Source organism: Melozone crissalis, unplaced genomic scaffold (assembly GCF_028551555.1).
Source record: "Melozone crissalis strain CALT ecotype California unplaced genomic scaffold, PUWL_Pcris_2 ptg000008l_1, whole genome shotgun sequence".
Classification (NCBI taxonomy): domain Eukaryota; kingdom Metazoa; phylum Chordata; class Aves; order Passeriformes; family Passerellidae; genus Melozone; species Melozone crissalis.
In genome coordinates this window covers 7,616,282-7,629,126 of record NW_026535786.1, presented here as the reverse complement: position 1 = coordinate 7,629,126, position 12,845 = coordinate 7,616,282, and the positions used below count along the sequence as shown (strand labels likewise).

General features: G+C 40.8%; 1 protein-coding gene across 6 annotated transcripts in view; it reads left to right on the top strand.

Moving 5' to 3' along the window:
* PICALM (phosphatidylinositol binding clathrin assembly protein) overlaps positions 1-10,416 on the top strand; it is a 66,354-nt gene extending 55,938 nt beyond the window's left edge. For 2 of the 6 annotated variants that reach the window (XM_054269708.1, XM_054269707.1), the window contains 3 exons: positions 1,701-1,805; positions 7,784-7,886; positions 8,813-10,416. In XM_054269708.1, coding sequence (XP_054125683.1) covers positions 1,701-1,805; positions 7,784-7,876 — 198 coding nt within the window. In that variant the 3' untranslated portion in view covers positions 7,877-7,886; positions 8,813-10,416. The remainder of the gene's footprint in view (positions 1-1,700; positions 1,806-7,783; positions 7,887-8,812) is intronic. The other 4 variants (XM_054269712.1, XM_054269711.1, XM_054269710.1 and 1 more) reach the window with 3 other exon arrangements.
* The last annotated feature ends 2,429 nt before the right edge of the window (positions 10,417-12,845 follow it).

Below are 12,845 nucleotides of genomic sequence, written 5' to 3'. Positions count from 1 at the left end.
ATTTTTGTTCTTACCTTAAATTTTAAAATATTTCTGAAATTATATGCCTTAGCTCTTTTTAGTATGATTTTGATGCAGCACAGCTTTCCTGGGTGAATAAAAGGCAAGAAAACTTCCTTCAAGCAGTTATTCTATTAAATGCTCACAGATTAAAGGAAACAAAAAATTTACATCTTTCATCATATAACCAAATTACTTTAATGACTTATAACTTATATACACTCAGTAAGTGAACTGCAGAAGTGTCCAGCTATATTTTTGAGGGCCTCTTGGGAGAGTATCATATATCATCCTATTCCCTATTACCTATCCATGAACTCCCATGTTCTTGGTCAAAGCTGTTATGCTTAAACTAACGTCAGTATGGATTCAAACTCTACACAACTTTGCTCCTGTGGTACCAGCAGCATTTTCATGGTTATTTTGAGTCAGCAGCAGGGGAAGGCAACAAGTACGAAAAGTAATCTTGCTTGTTATGTTACATTATTGTGTTATGTTTAATTGTGGGGTTTAAATGCCAGTGTGAAATAGAAACTGGAGTTAAGGAGACAGAACTCTATTACCCTGAATTGCTGCTGCTTGTTCAAACATGTCCAGTATCTGAGCAGGTGGGTGAGGTGGGCCTTTACAGAATGACCAGTGGGCTCCATAGCACGTCCTGAAATCTGCCCTGGCTCATTCAGACTTTACGCAGGACATTTACCATCAGCAGTCTCTGAAATGTTGACTCAATATACAGCCCTTGCTGTTAACATTTTAGTTTTTCATAAAAGCAATAGTGAGGGCCAGAGTTCTGAGGATGGTCCTGTCTAAGTGCAGGCTTTTCCCTTATGTTCCCACATGTCGCGAGCTTGCTGGGACAGGCAGGTTGTTTAGTGCTGTGGCACTGTGCCCGGGCATTCCCTGGCTGCTGTTTCCTGTGTCTTGGGCCAGCACTTGTTCAGATGTTCTTATATTTGTTTATAGTGTATTTTCATTAGGGTCAGTTTGTTGAATGGGTTCACCCTGTGATTGCCCAAACAGCTGGTAGGCATGATAGGAAGAGTACCACCACCACTACCAGGATTAGTCAGGGAAAAGCTGCTTGGTGTGGGGATTGTTTCAGTAGGACTGCTGCTGGCTGTCAACCCAAGCCTGAGGGAAATGCCAAAAGCAGTGCCAGAGATGGGCATCTGTGTTAAATATAACCTTACTTTTAAGACCATTAATACCCATTAAACTTCTAATTTGGCTCAGCTGGAGTGTTGGTTACACTTTGACTCTGATTGCGTAATTACTTGACATTAATTGCATGTACAGCTCTCAGTTTTCAATTTTGTCCAGAGCTATGCCAGCACTGCACTGCTGTCTCCAAAACTGTGCTTGTGCTGTCAGAGGCAGTCAGGGAGGTGCTGTCAGACCTCACACTGGGGAGCAGAAGGACCAGCACAAATGCTTGTCTAACAATTGTTTTAGTGCTTCAGATCTTTGCAGCAAGAGATTGAATGGTCTCGGCTGTTATTGAGAAAAATTCCTTGGAAAAGCTCTAATGTTCCTTTCCAGTAACCTTTATTTGCAGAATATTGTAGAAGGATCTCACATGGTTGCATATCTCAAATATGACCAAGACTTTTCACCCATTTGCCATTTTCCTTTATCTCCTGAAATACTTGAAATGTATTAATGCTGTGTGTGACTTGATGCTGTCTGGTTTTTTTCAGCCATCACAGATGGGAGGCATACCAGTAATGACCCAGCCAACTTTGATATACAGTCAGCCAGTCATGAGACCACCAAACCCCTTTGGCCCTGTACCGGGAGCACAGGTGTGTATATTCAAATTGCTGGTGCTGGGAATGAATTACACAAGGCAGTTTCTTTAGAAGTATATTAAATATGCTAATTTTACACATAGATATAATTAATCTCTCTTATTTGTGTTGGGCAAATTATTGCACAAGTTCATGGAAAGTTCATGGAAGGCTTGCTTCCTATCAGCTTGTATCCATGTTGACAGCAGCAAATTTGTGTTACCGAACCAAAGAGGATAGGTCTTTTTCAGGCATTGTTTTTCTGGGAATGTGACAATGACAAAGAATAGCAAAAGCTCATGTCTGTGCCCTTTGCTGAAGATGAGCTTTTTCCCCAAAGTCATATTCCATGCTGCTTTACTCTCAGAGTGTGTTTATGTGAGATTGGCTATCCCAGCTTTTTCCTGAGTATACGTGTCACTGTTCTTTTCCCTGTTACATTTGAAAGTATTAGATTATAAAGTACCCAAGGTGCAAGATGTGTGCTTGTATTAGAGCATTTTGCAGGGGCCAGACAGGGTGTGTGTAGCCTTTTATGCCCATGACTGGATTAGCTGGGTTTGAAAGAATTGTGTCATCAAACTTGGTGAAAATTCAACCCACTACTCCATTGTTGGTCCTGAGCACCTCAGTGGGAGGCACATGGCACGTCCATCTGGTTTTAACCACGGTGGTTTCCAGTGGGCTTTGTGTTCCTCCATGGTTTTGCAGGAGACTGCATGTGCAGCATAGTGAGGATGCACAATCGCAGTACTGGTCTACCTGGCCTTTCCCTGTTCAGTGCTACCTTAGGTGGAGTGTTCCTTAAATCCCCTGGTTACCTGCTTCTTGGGATGTGTTGTGTCCAGATTGATTACCTAACCTGCTGGAATGAGTGTGCCAAAGGGCCACTCTGAACTGACTGGACTTAAATACATACCTGTTTGTTTTACAAATATCTGTCACTGGGAAATTTCTGTCTGAACTCACTTTTATAACCCAATAGGCATCTAAAGAGAGGGTTTTTTTAATGGTAAGAAAAACATTTTAAAAAGTAGGAGGAAGAGGGGATAGATAACCCTGACCACCTTCATACTATTTTTGGAAAATTCTGATATCTTTGAGACTTTGTATTTGTGAACTGGAGTTAAAGGCAGAGCCAGGTTTAACTGGCAGACTGAAACTCCAGGATTAAGTGTAGTTTTACTCACCTATCACATGCCTCTTTTTCAAAGTTCACTCTGCACATCAGACCTTCTATTAGAAAAATGAAATATATTGCGCCTGTATTTTGATCTTATTATAAAGAGCTCTGTTTCTATAGGTGAATGTTTAGAAGCATTCATGTATGACTTCACCTAGGTATAGGTTGGTGTAACTGCAGTGTTTGGGACTCGACTGTGGAGGGAAGAGAATTCAGCAGCAAGCTGGAACTAAAAAGAGCCTCAAGCATTTTCCAGTGCCTCAGTCTGCTCCTTTTATGAGAAGGGTTCTGCTGTGTGCTCCCAGTGGACTGTATGCCCATTGTCTTCTTCAAAATACAGCCTTATGAATAGGGTTGTTTTCTAAATATCTCTTCTAAATGCTTTATCTGGAAGAGATGCTGTTAGATTTCTTTAGCTAGAAAGAAATCTTTAGCAATTCTCAACTGGCTTTGTCTTAGACTTCTGAGACCTGCTTTGCACCTTCACTGTCGCATAAGTGATTTGGTATTTTTCACATGGATTTTATACCATTTCAAGAGGACAAATAGTGTTTATGACAGTTTTTAAATATTGACCAAGTAAAAGGATCCTCAAGGATAGGAGTTTTCTCTACATTAAATAAAAAAAATTGAAATGATCCTTAAAAAAAAACCTTCCCACCTGCCTAATTCAGTTATGAACAGGTAGATGGGTCTGAATAGCTCAGTGAGCCTTTCTGCTTCATTTGACATTGCAGGGTGTGGCTTTGGTTGAATCCCAGCTGGCTGTCAGAACAGGAGAAAGAGGAATTAGTCACAAGTGAGGTGTATGCAGCTATATTTATTCTCTTACCTGACAATGTTTGGCTCCTGTGAGAATTAATTTCATTGAAAACACACCCTTTGAGTCAGCATTTGCTGTGACCAAGAAGGGTTTTCCCTGAGACACACAGTCTTTGTTGCTGGAAGGTGTCAAGTTTTCAGAACCCTCATGTCAGTAAAGCATATTAAATGAAACAAGGGCTGCATGTGAGAGCTTCCCCATACACAGCAGAGTTTATTAATGTACAGCCACGGAAGGGAATTGCACTCTTATCACACTGAATTTACTGTGTGCTGAGTCTTGAGGCTCTTCTGAGAGCATATTTTACACTTTAAGTTTAGTTAATGCTCTTGTTGTGCCAGAAATAGAAAAAGGAAAGTAAAAGAAACAGAAACATGTATTCTTGGGGTCAGTAAACAAATCTTAAAGAATTAATAATGGTTATCTGAAAGGCACACAGCTGAAACTGCCCACATGGATCACTGTAAACACCATTATTCTATTACTGGTTTTGTCCATGGCGTCATCACTTGCCAAAAATGAAATTGTTTTTCATATTTAATTTAAAGCACCAGATTATATCACCTATTGTCTCCTGATAGATCTTAGGTGTTGTCTACAGTAAAGCAAGCTAAAGGTATTTAAAAGCATGATGACAGATATGAAGTTGTTGCCAAAAATTTTATTGCCAAGTTGTAGTGAGTTGAGAACACACTGGGAAAATAGGCATCTTAATGTTGTGCAGTTTCCATATAAATTAAACTGTTGTTCATAACTTGATATTCTCAGGGATTAGTCTTAATAAATTTTTTCTCTCTCTAGACATACCTCTTTTGCTTCTCTTCCAAGTGTTCTCTTTACATGCTTGCAACTTTTTTCCTAATTGTTGCATTCAAAAGCAAAGGTAGTTTGGTTTTTAAGGACAAAATAATTTGAAATAATTGAGAATGAAACTAGAACAGTCACTTCTATGGAAATCTGAGCAAAGAAGGCATTTATAGTTTTGAAAGATGTGTAATTTTTCTTTGAAAATATTTATCTTGCAGTATTTCCCACCTGAGAAAGAAAATAAGCTTTCATCATGATAAAATAGTGGGCATTACCCACTGCAACTTATTACCTTGTGCTACCCAGAACAGTGAGAATGGTTGGAGTTGTTTGATGACATTGTAGCTGGTGAGGGAGGAAGTGTGTGTGTGTGTCTGAGGAGGGGGCAGGCTGAATCAGTGCTTCAAGCAGAGGGATGGCAGATGTGATATACAGGACAGCAAATGCCAAAAGTCCCCGACAAGCCAGATTTGACTGATGTACAGGGGCTGGAATGTGTCTGCCCATCACAAGGCCTGAGTATCCCAGTGGCTGTTAAATCAGCCACAGTGTTGTGTTGGCCAATATAAAATGGTACAACTAGGACAAATCTGTGTGCCTTCGCATGTCACATGTTCTGGTGTGGTGTCCCCAGAGGGACATAACCTTAGGAGGGGGAAACAGATGGGTAGTGCAAAATTTAAGAGTTAAAAAAGAATAAAGAAATTACTCCACCCACTGCCAACATCTGTGTAAATTGTAACACAGCCGTTTGTACGTGGCAAGTAGCAGGAGTGATCACCTGGGTGATGGAGAATAGGTAAATGTGCAAATGAGTAAGTTGGTTTGGTGGATCTGTTTTGTAGTTGATTTTTGGCTGGGTGTAGGGAGGGGGGTTGGAGGGGTATTTGAAGCTGTAAGAACAGGGTAGAAAGTTCAGGACAGACTTATGCCAGAAAATAAACCTTAAAGATGCTTGCTTTGGCACATTACCCCTGAAATATATGGTAAAACAGCTGGACAGACTCATTTCATGGGAAACCAGAATGTAGCCAATGGTGGCAGTCAGCCCAGTGCTCGCTTATGGACGGGTTCTTAGGTTTTACTGGGACTCCAGGGAGGTTTGTCTTTGTTGGAGGCAGTGAGAAGTGCCGGCTGATGCTGGAGGTGAGACTAAGCTGTCTGAGCAGTGTGGTGCAGTGCATTTCACATCACACCAGCTCTGGGCAGCAGGGGCACTACATCCACAGCTCCAGTTAGGTCAGCTCCAGAGAAACTGATGGCCAGCAGTGTTGTTTTAAATGCTTCTCCTTAGAAACTGTTAGGAGTCGTTCTTGCTTTCAGATCTATTTATAAACTGGAGTAATCTGGAGAGCTGCAATGTAGGAAACTGTCTAACTATACTTCCCATGCATTTTTTTAGGTCTCCTTTTTGATAATTAAAGGAATTTTGTTAAAATGCGTATTTACTGCAAGTCCTGGCTGAATTTAATTATGGCATCTAGGTAATAGCGTTATCAGATTTTTTCCTCAGATTTTAACTTGAACAGGCTTCCTGAAATTTCCCCTGTGTTTGGGTTATGTGCTCATGTTGCACAACTGGCCCAAACCTACCAGTCTTCCACACTGCTTTCAAACTGGGACGTTTCTTTGGACTTGATATGGGTTGGAGATCTGCCAGCTCAGTTTGATAGAAATCTATGTGACTTCAAGGCATTTGACCATGAAGAGGAAGAATGTTTCCTGAAATCAAGTGGCAGCAGGCATTCCTTGCTGAAGTTAGGACTCTGTTGGACCATATCACTAGTCTGCCTATGGCTTCCCAAAGGAAAGAACCAAGTTTAACAGGGGAAATTCTGACATCCTGAAACTGCTTCTCAAGCATTTCCCATTCTGTCTCATGACTTTTGCATAATTTATTTATGGTGACTGGATCTGAATGCCCCATTGGGAGTGGGGTTTCAGGAGAACATGAAGATTCCAATGCAGATTAAGTATGTACTGATCCTGAAGGAAGTCCTCCTTCTCATGTGGTTTCCAAAACAGACGTTCATGTGAAAAATTTAAATGTGCAACGGCAATATTTACACTCTGAGCACTTGTGCAAGCAATGCCCATAAGCAGATTTCCTGTCATGTGTAGGTTGGCAGGTGCCTGGCATTTCCAAAGGAAAAGGTCTTCATGCAGTGTTTTTTGTCATGGGCATGGAGTGCAAGTGACTCAGTTCTGAACAAACTGTTCCAGTGAGGAACCCAAATTGGAGGACGCTGACTTTGATTTATAAGTGCAGAAACATGCGTGTTCTACTCAGGGGGAGGGCAAATAGGATTTAATAAAACACCATTTTCTTTTTTGTTAAGAAAATACTAACACAGAAGGAAAAATAAATCAACAAATAGCAGATACTCCTGCAAGTACAGTCTGCAGATTATTGGTCTTTCCCAGCAGCAGTAGTTGGAATGCCAATATTACCCACCTTTAAGTTATGTGCTTTATATGACTGAGTTTGTGGTGTGCTGCTTTAGGTACATGACTGTAGGATGCAATTTTTATGAGTGTACAGACTATCAGTCACAGTCTTCATTTCTCACCTGAAACGGCCACAGTAGCAGTTGAAACTCTCATCTTTTTGCCTTTTTTTCCCTTTTTTCTCCTATTCACAGAATATATCTCTTGTTCTCCTTCTAGGTCCCAAATTGAGAATTAACTATTCTCTGCTATCCAACCTCTTTTTATATGCATCCTATTTTGACAAGAAAAGATGCTGAAAGCTATTCCTTCTGGAGAAACCATCTGGAAAGTTGCCATGCTCTGGCCAGACCCCAGCATCATCTCTCCCTGCCAGGCTGTAGTTTTCCCAGTAAAGCAGGGAGAGGACTAACTTGTTTCACAGAAGTCAGGCTGAATGTTTTGTATCTTCCTTTGAAGAAAGCTGCTGTGAAAATGTGTATCTGCTTTTTGGCCAGTGCCACTGGTGTTTCCTTTCTGGAGGGTCATGTCTGGCTTGTTTCTACATTACACCAACCATTGAAGAGGCTTTGTTTTCCATATGACCAAACACCTTATTTTAATAGTTGACTTCTGCCAAGTGTGCCTCTTAACCTCCCCTTGTCCTTTCATTACACGTTTAGCTTTCATATTCTGTCATTCTGAGACCTTGTTTTCTTTTTCTTTCCCTTTCTCTGTCGTCTTTCTTACTAGCTGTCTGCAGCATCCAGCCCTTCCAGTCAGAGTCCTCACAGAGCCTCAGGAAAGGATCCCTTTGCAGAGCTCTCTCTCCAGGATTTCTTGTAGAACAACTTAGGTATTGTCCATTATTCTGGGGAGATGCTGGTGTTTGTGATATGAAACAAAAAAGTTCTAATTCAAGTTTTATTAACATGGCTAGAACTGTTTCTGAAGGAAATAAAACCAAATCTTGTTGAGTTGGAAGCACTGTGGAAGTGACTTGGAAACTCTTTGTGTTTAACTTCAGCAGTTTACAGGCTGATTGAGTGGTTTTGCCTCAGTCCATTGGAAATAGAACCAGTTCATGTGGTACTTGCTGCAGTTAGGGAGAAGGAACTGGTGCTACCTGGTATTTACCATCTGATCAGGAAAATGTTCAGAGTTCCCCGTTAGCAGCAGAGCCCTGAGTGCTGCTGGCAGGGTGCTCGTGCGCTTCCCCGTGGCTTGGCCAGAGTTCCCTTCATGCAGGAGGAGGTGCTTGTTTCACATGTGCCAGGGATCCATTTTGGTGCAGAGGTGCAGTGGAGGACTCGTGTTGGTTTTGCCAGTCAGGGGCAGGTGGGAATTAAATAGTAAAATGAGTGAAAACATGAAAAAGAAATTTGAGAATTTGTGGTATAAAGAGAGAGTAGGCTTATTGCGCACAGCAGCTGCTTTTCTTTGTGCACTTCTCTGGTTCAACATGAAAAATGACCCTGAGTTCTCTTCATAATGGTGTTGGTCTGTGTTATGCTGCCGCTGGTGACAATATTGCATGGATAACTAGGTGGGTTTTATTTTTAATGCAGAGCTATTCCAAAGGCTGGTGTCGTTGGAACAACATCCTGATGTCTTTTGGTTGTTTCCTGGCCCTGATTTTTTAAAAATATTTTATTTCTGTTCAAAACTTCAGATCATGGGGTAGCTTGGGCATCAGAAGAATGGAAATTTTTCAAGAAAAAAGGTTGAGAGTGAAGTTCTACTTCTGTTGCATGTTAACCCTAGGGTTTTTCATCTTTCCAGATTCAGTTTATGTAACTGTGTTAGATGGAAGAGAAAGGAACGTTTCCAAAAAGATGTGCTCAGCAGTAAACTCCCAGGAAAAAAATGAACTTCAGTCCCTCAAACTCTCCTCTTCCCTTAAGTGATGCAGTGAAATGATGAAGACCAATGAAGGAAGCTGGGACACCTCCATAAGAAGACATCAGTACACAACACAAAGCCAAGAATTGCCGTGAATTAAGACCAAGACCTATTTTTGTCCTGGTGACTAACACGTCAATACTCTCAGCTTCTAATAATATCCTTAATTGGTAACGTACGCAGAGAAGCCTTTATTCTGGAAATTGATATTGGTGTTTGGAAATGCTGTCTGGATTGGAGATGTGTCCTTTACCGTAACTCAAAACAAGACTCTGGGCAGGGGAGGGTCGAATCCTAACTCTTAATTCTGCAGTTACCTTTTCAGTCCTCACAAATGTAGGCACAGCAGTAATGGAAATTAACTTTTTTTAAAAATTATATATTCAGTTTGCAGTAGACATTCCTTATGTATTATTGTTTGTATTTATTTATGATTATCAATTTAACATTAATATTGTATCAAAAAAACCTCCTTATGAAAATGAGTATGGATGTATACAGTATGTCTGATTTTTATCCACAAAGAATGAATCTGATTCAGAATGCTTTTCAGCTGACATACAGAGCACTAAATATTTTAAAGGTCTGAATCTAATGAATTCTCAGTATATATGGGAATTAGGGAAGAGCTGTAAAACGCATTAATCCTTATAGTCAATTCTGTGCCTAGGATTTTGCAAGGGAACAGTTAACTGACTAGAAGAAGCACTACATTTTTAATTCAGCATTAGTGCATTGGGAAGGAACTTTATTGCTTTGTGCTTGGCATGTCATTATTTTTACATTTGACATTATAAGGCCTTTCCAAGATGAATGTGAGGAATTGCTTTCATTTTTAAGACTTTCCTTCTTTTCTGTAAAAAAAAAAATAAATTGAGGTGTTGTGTGTTGGGGGGGAAAGCCTTTTCATTGGGCTCGTTCATGATCATGTACCTTTTAAAAGTAAAAAAGGGGAAGTAGCTTCCTTACATACGTCTAGTGGGTATTTAGTTCACGAGGAGTTCAAGTAGCGCTGTTGATCGGTGCTTTGTGTAAATACACCATAACTTTTGGGTGGAGTGGGGCCTTCAGAAGGATAGTCAATGATACGAAAGCAATTCTGTACATGAATTAAGCATACTTGCTGCATTGTCTCTGCAGATTCTATTTTTGTTTAAAATATTAAAATGTATGTTAGCAAAAATGGGTGGATTTTCAAATAAAATGCAGCTTCCACAGAACTTTTGTTACGGTATGAAAGTCTGAGGTGCTTCTTTTCTTTTTGCTGCTTAAAATGTGCACTGATAATTGCGTTGTTTACTTAATAAAATACCAAATGTATTTCATACGTGCATATTGTATTGCAGGAAGAGCAGCACTCTGAACCTGTGGCTGACGTGATCCATGCAGCCTCTTCCCTGGGCTGGTGTCACAGACAGCCTCAGTGGACACCTCAGTGACAAGGTGTCTCCTCCTTCCTGACCTAACGTGATATTTCACCACCTTCTAGTTTTTCAAACTATTCATGGCAATAAACTTGTACTGTTCATAACTGACCAAGAAGCATAACTATGTCCCCAAAAATTGTTATTATCTTCCCTAATCTTACAGCAGAAGGTAGTGCTGGAAAAGCTATGAACAGTTTGCTGAGACCACCTTCTGTAATTAGACACAGGAAGAGTTGATAGAAGTGGAACTTTCCTCCTCACAACAACCTGAGGCTTGTCCTGGAGGCCAAGGTATCATAAACTGAGCAGTACAGGTCAGTAGATTTAAAATTTCTTTCTCAAAGTATGACTTTAAAAAACCCTGAACCTATTACAGAGTATGTAATACACACACCCAGATCTGGAGAGTTTCATACACATTTACTAAAATTTTGCCTTTCTACCGCTGGAGCTTTCAGTGTGGGTCAGTTTGCTTGTGGTCAGAATATAAAAAAGGTGAATTGTTTGAGTTGGGTCTGTGACCTGTTACCTACCTCAGTAAGTACCAAGGTACAGATTGTTCAGACCTTGTGTGAAGAAGAAGGTAGACCTTCATCTTCCTCCAGAGCCTGATGAGCTGGGTTATGATAAAACAGATGCTAATTTTCTTCTTAGGTCTCCGTTGCTCTCTGCAGAGTCTAACTTGAGGCTTTTGGCTGAGGATAGATGTATTCCTAGATCTCTTTGATCCCTTGGACTCTTTGTGTGGCTGTGGACTTGAGGCTGCAAATCATGAAAGTACCAAAGAATTGTGAACACCCAAACCCATGTCTTCTGCAGGGATGCTGAACTCCTGTTACTCTTTAGTGCTCACTCGTTGTTGCTCTGTGTTCCTTGAAACAGCTGCTGTGCAGATTAGGCCTTCTTGCTGAAGGCTTTGCTAAAAACCCTTGCTCTTTGGTTTACTCTTCAGAGACAAACTGGCTTGAAAATTTTCCTGAGTAGTAGGTTCTCATTTGCTTTGTTCCCAGTAAGTGTTTGCTTTCAGTGTCACTGAAATAGCACACACAGCTTAATTTAAAAAGCACAGCACACAGACGTATTTTGTTTTTTAATTACCGGCACTTTTCAATAATAGGGGGTAGTGAAAACCTGGTTCTCTTCAGAATTGAGTGGAAAGGCTGTTTATTCTACAGGAGCAAAGTATAGAGAAGCTGCCTGGCCTTAGCAAGCAGAGGACGATGGAGTGGGTTGCTGGGGGGATGTGGTTCCTCTTGAAGCTTTGTGTAGGGAGCTGCTGTGTCAGAATAACCACTTTTTTGTTTGTTTGTTTTTAGATCAGGGAATTTTATAATGAAAACAACTGGATTTACCTCTTGAGACAATTACTTTTGCCAGAACAAGAACTTGAACAGCTCCCGAGTTTTCCAACATCAAATGTTGAGTCTTCATATGAAGACAGATCTGAATTTCTTTGCTGCTTTTCTTCTTTGTTTCAAAGTCACAAACTAAACTGAGATGGTACCTCAGGACATGTTTAAAGTCTGTCTTTGCATGACTTTTTGACATCAGAGGTTCCGTTCAGCCAACTGCCAGAATAAGTCACAGATGTTCCCAGCTGCCAAACAGCCCTTCAGCAAGAAAAGGGACAGGGTGAAACCCTGCATCTTTCATTAGACAAAAAGTGCCCATTTACAGACCCTAACACAAATTTTGTAGCAACATAAATGAATTGCAACTTAAAGGCCATGACATAATTGAGATAAAGATTGTGGCAGAGAAATGAGAATTAAGTGCTAAAAACACTGGGAAGGATAGTAAATGCTGATGGGAGCAGAAGATTGACAAGATAATGTGAGGGGCAGTGAAAAAATGTGCTGAATACAGACAAAAGAGCAGCGCTAATGGCAGCATATGTAAACTGAACAAGAGCTTGCTCCTTGGCCTGTTGTCAGTCTCTTGACTTGACCTTTGGAGCTCTCACACGACAGTGGAGAGAGCAGAAACAGGCTTGACATCTTCCACTGAGTTTGCCCAACAAGAAAAATCTGTGAGATGCTGCTGTTTGCCAAGTTCAATCTGGAGAGCAGAGGGACTTAGCTGATTGTTCAGCTGCATCCTGGCTGGATCAGGAGAATGAGTGGGGAGAAGAAAACCCTGGGCAGGTTCCCTGAAGGTGTAACATTGCTGCCACCTACTCAGCACCTTTTTGTACCAGAAGGTTGAGTAATGCGGTGAGATGGCCTTCCCCAGATAACAGATCAGTCTAGGAGCGAGTAAAACACATTTAATTATTTTCTTCCTTCACTGATGATGAAATTTCCTGAAGCAAAGATCAAAAAGCCTTGGAACAAAAAGCCAATTTGCTTAAATTTCTATGTGAGGTGATAATGGGTAAAGAGAATGTGTTGGATGCAAGCATAGTGCTTTGGATATCCGGCAGCTGCAGTACACAAGGAGCACAGGGGTCTTGGGTTTATTTTCATAGCATGGATCTCTGCTTTGTT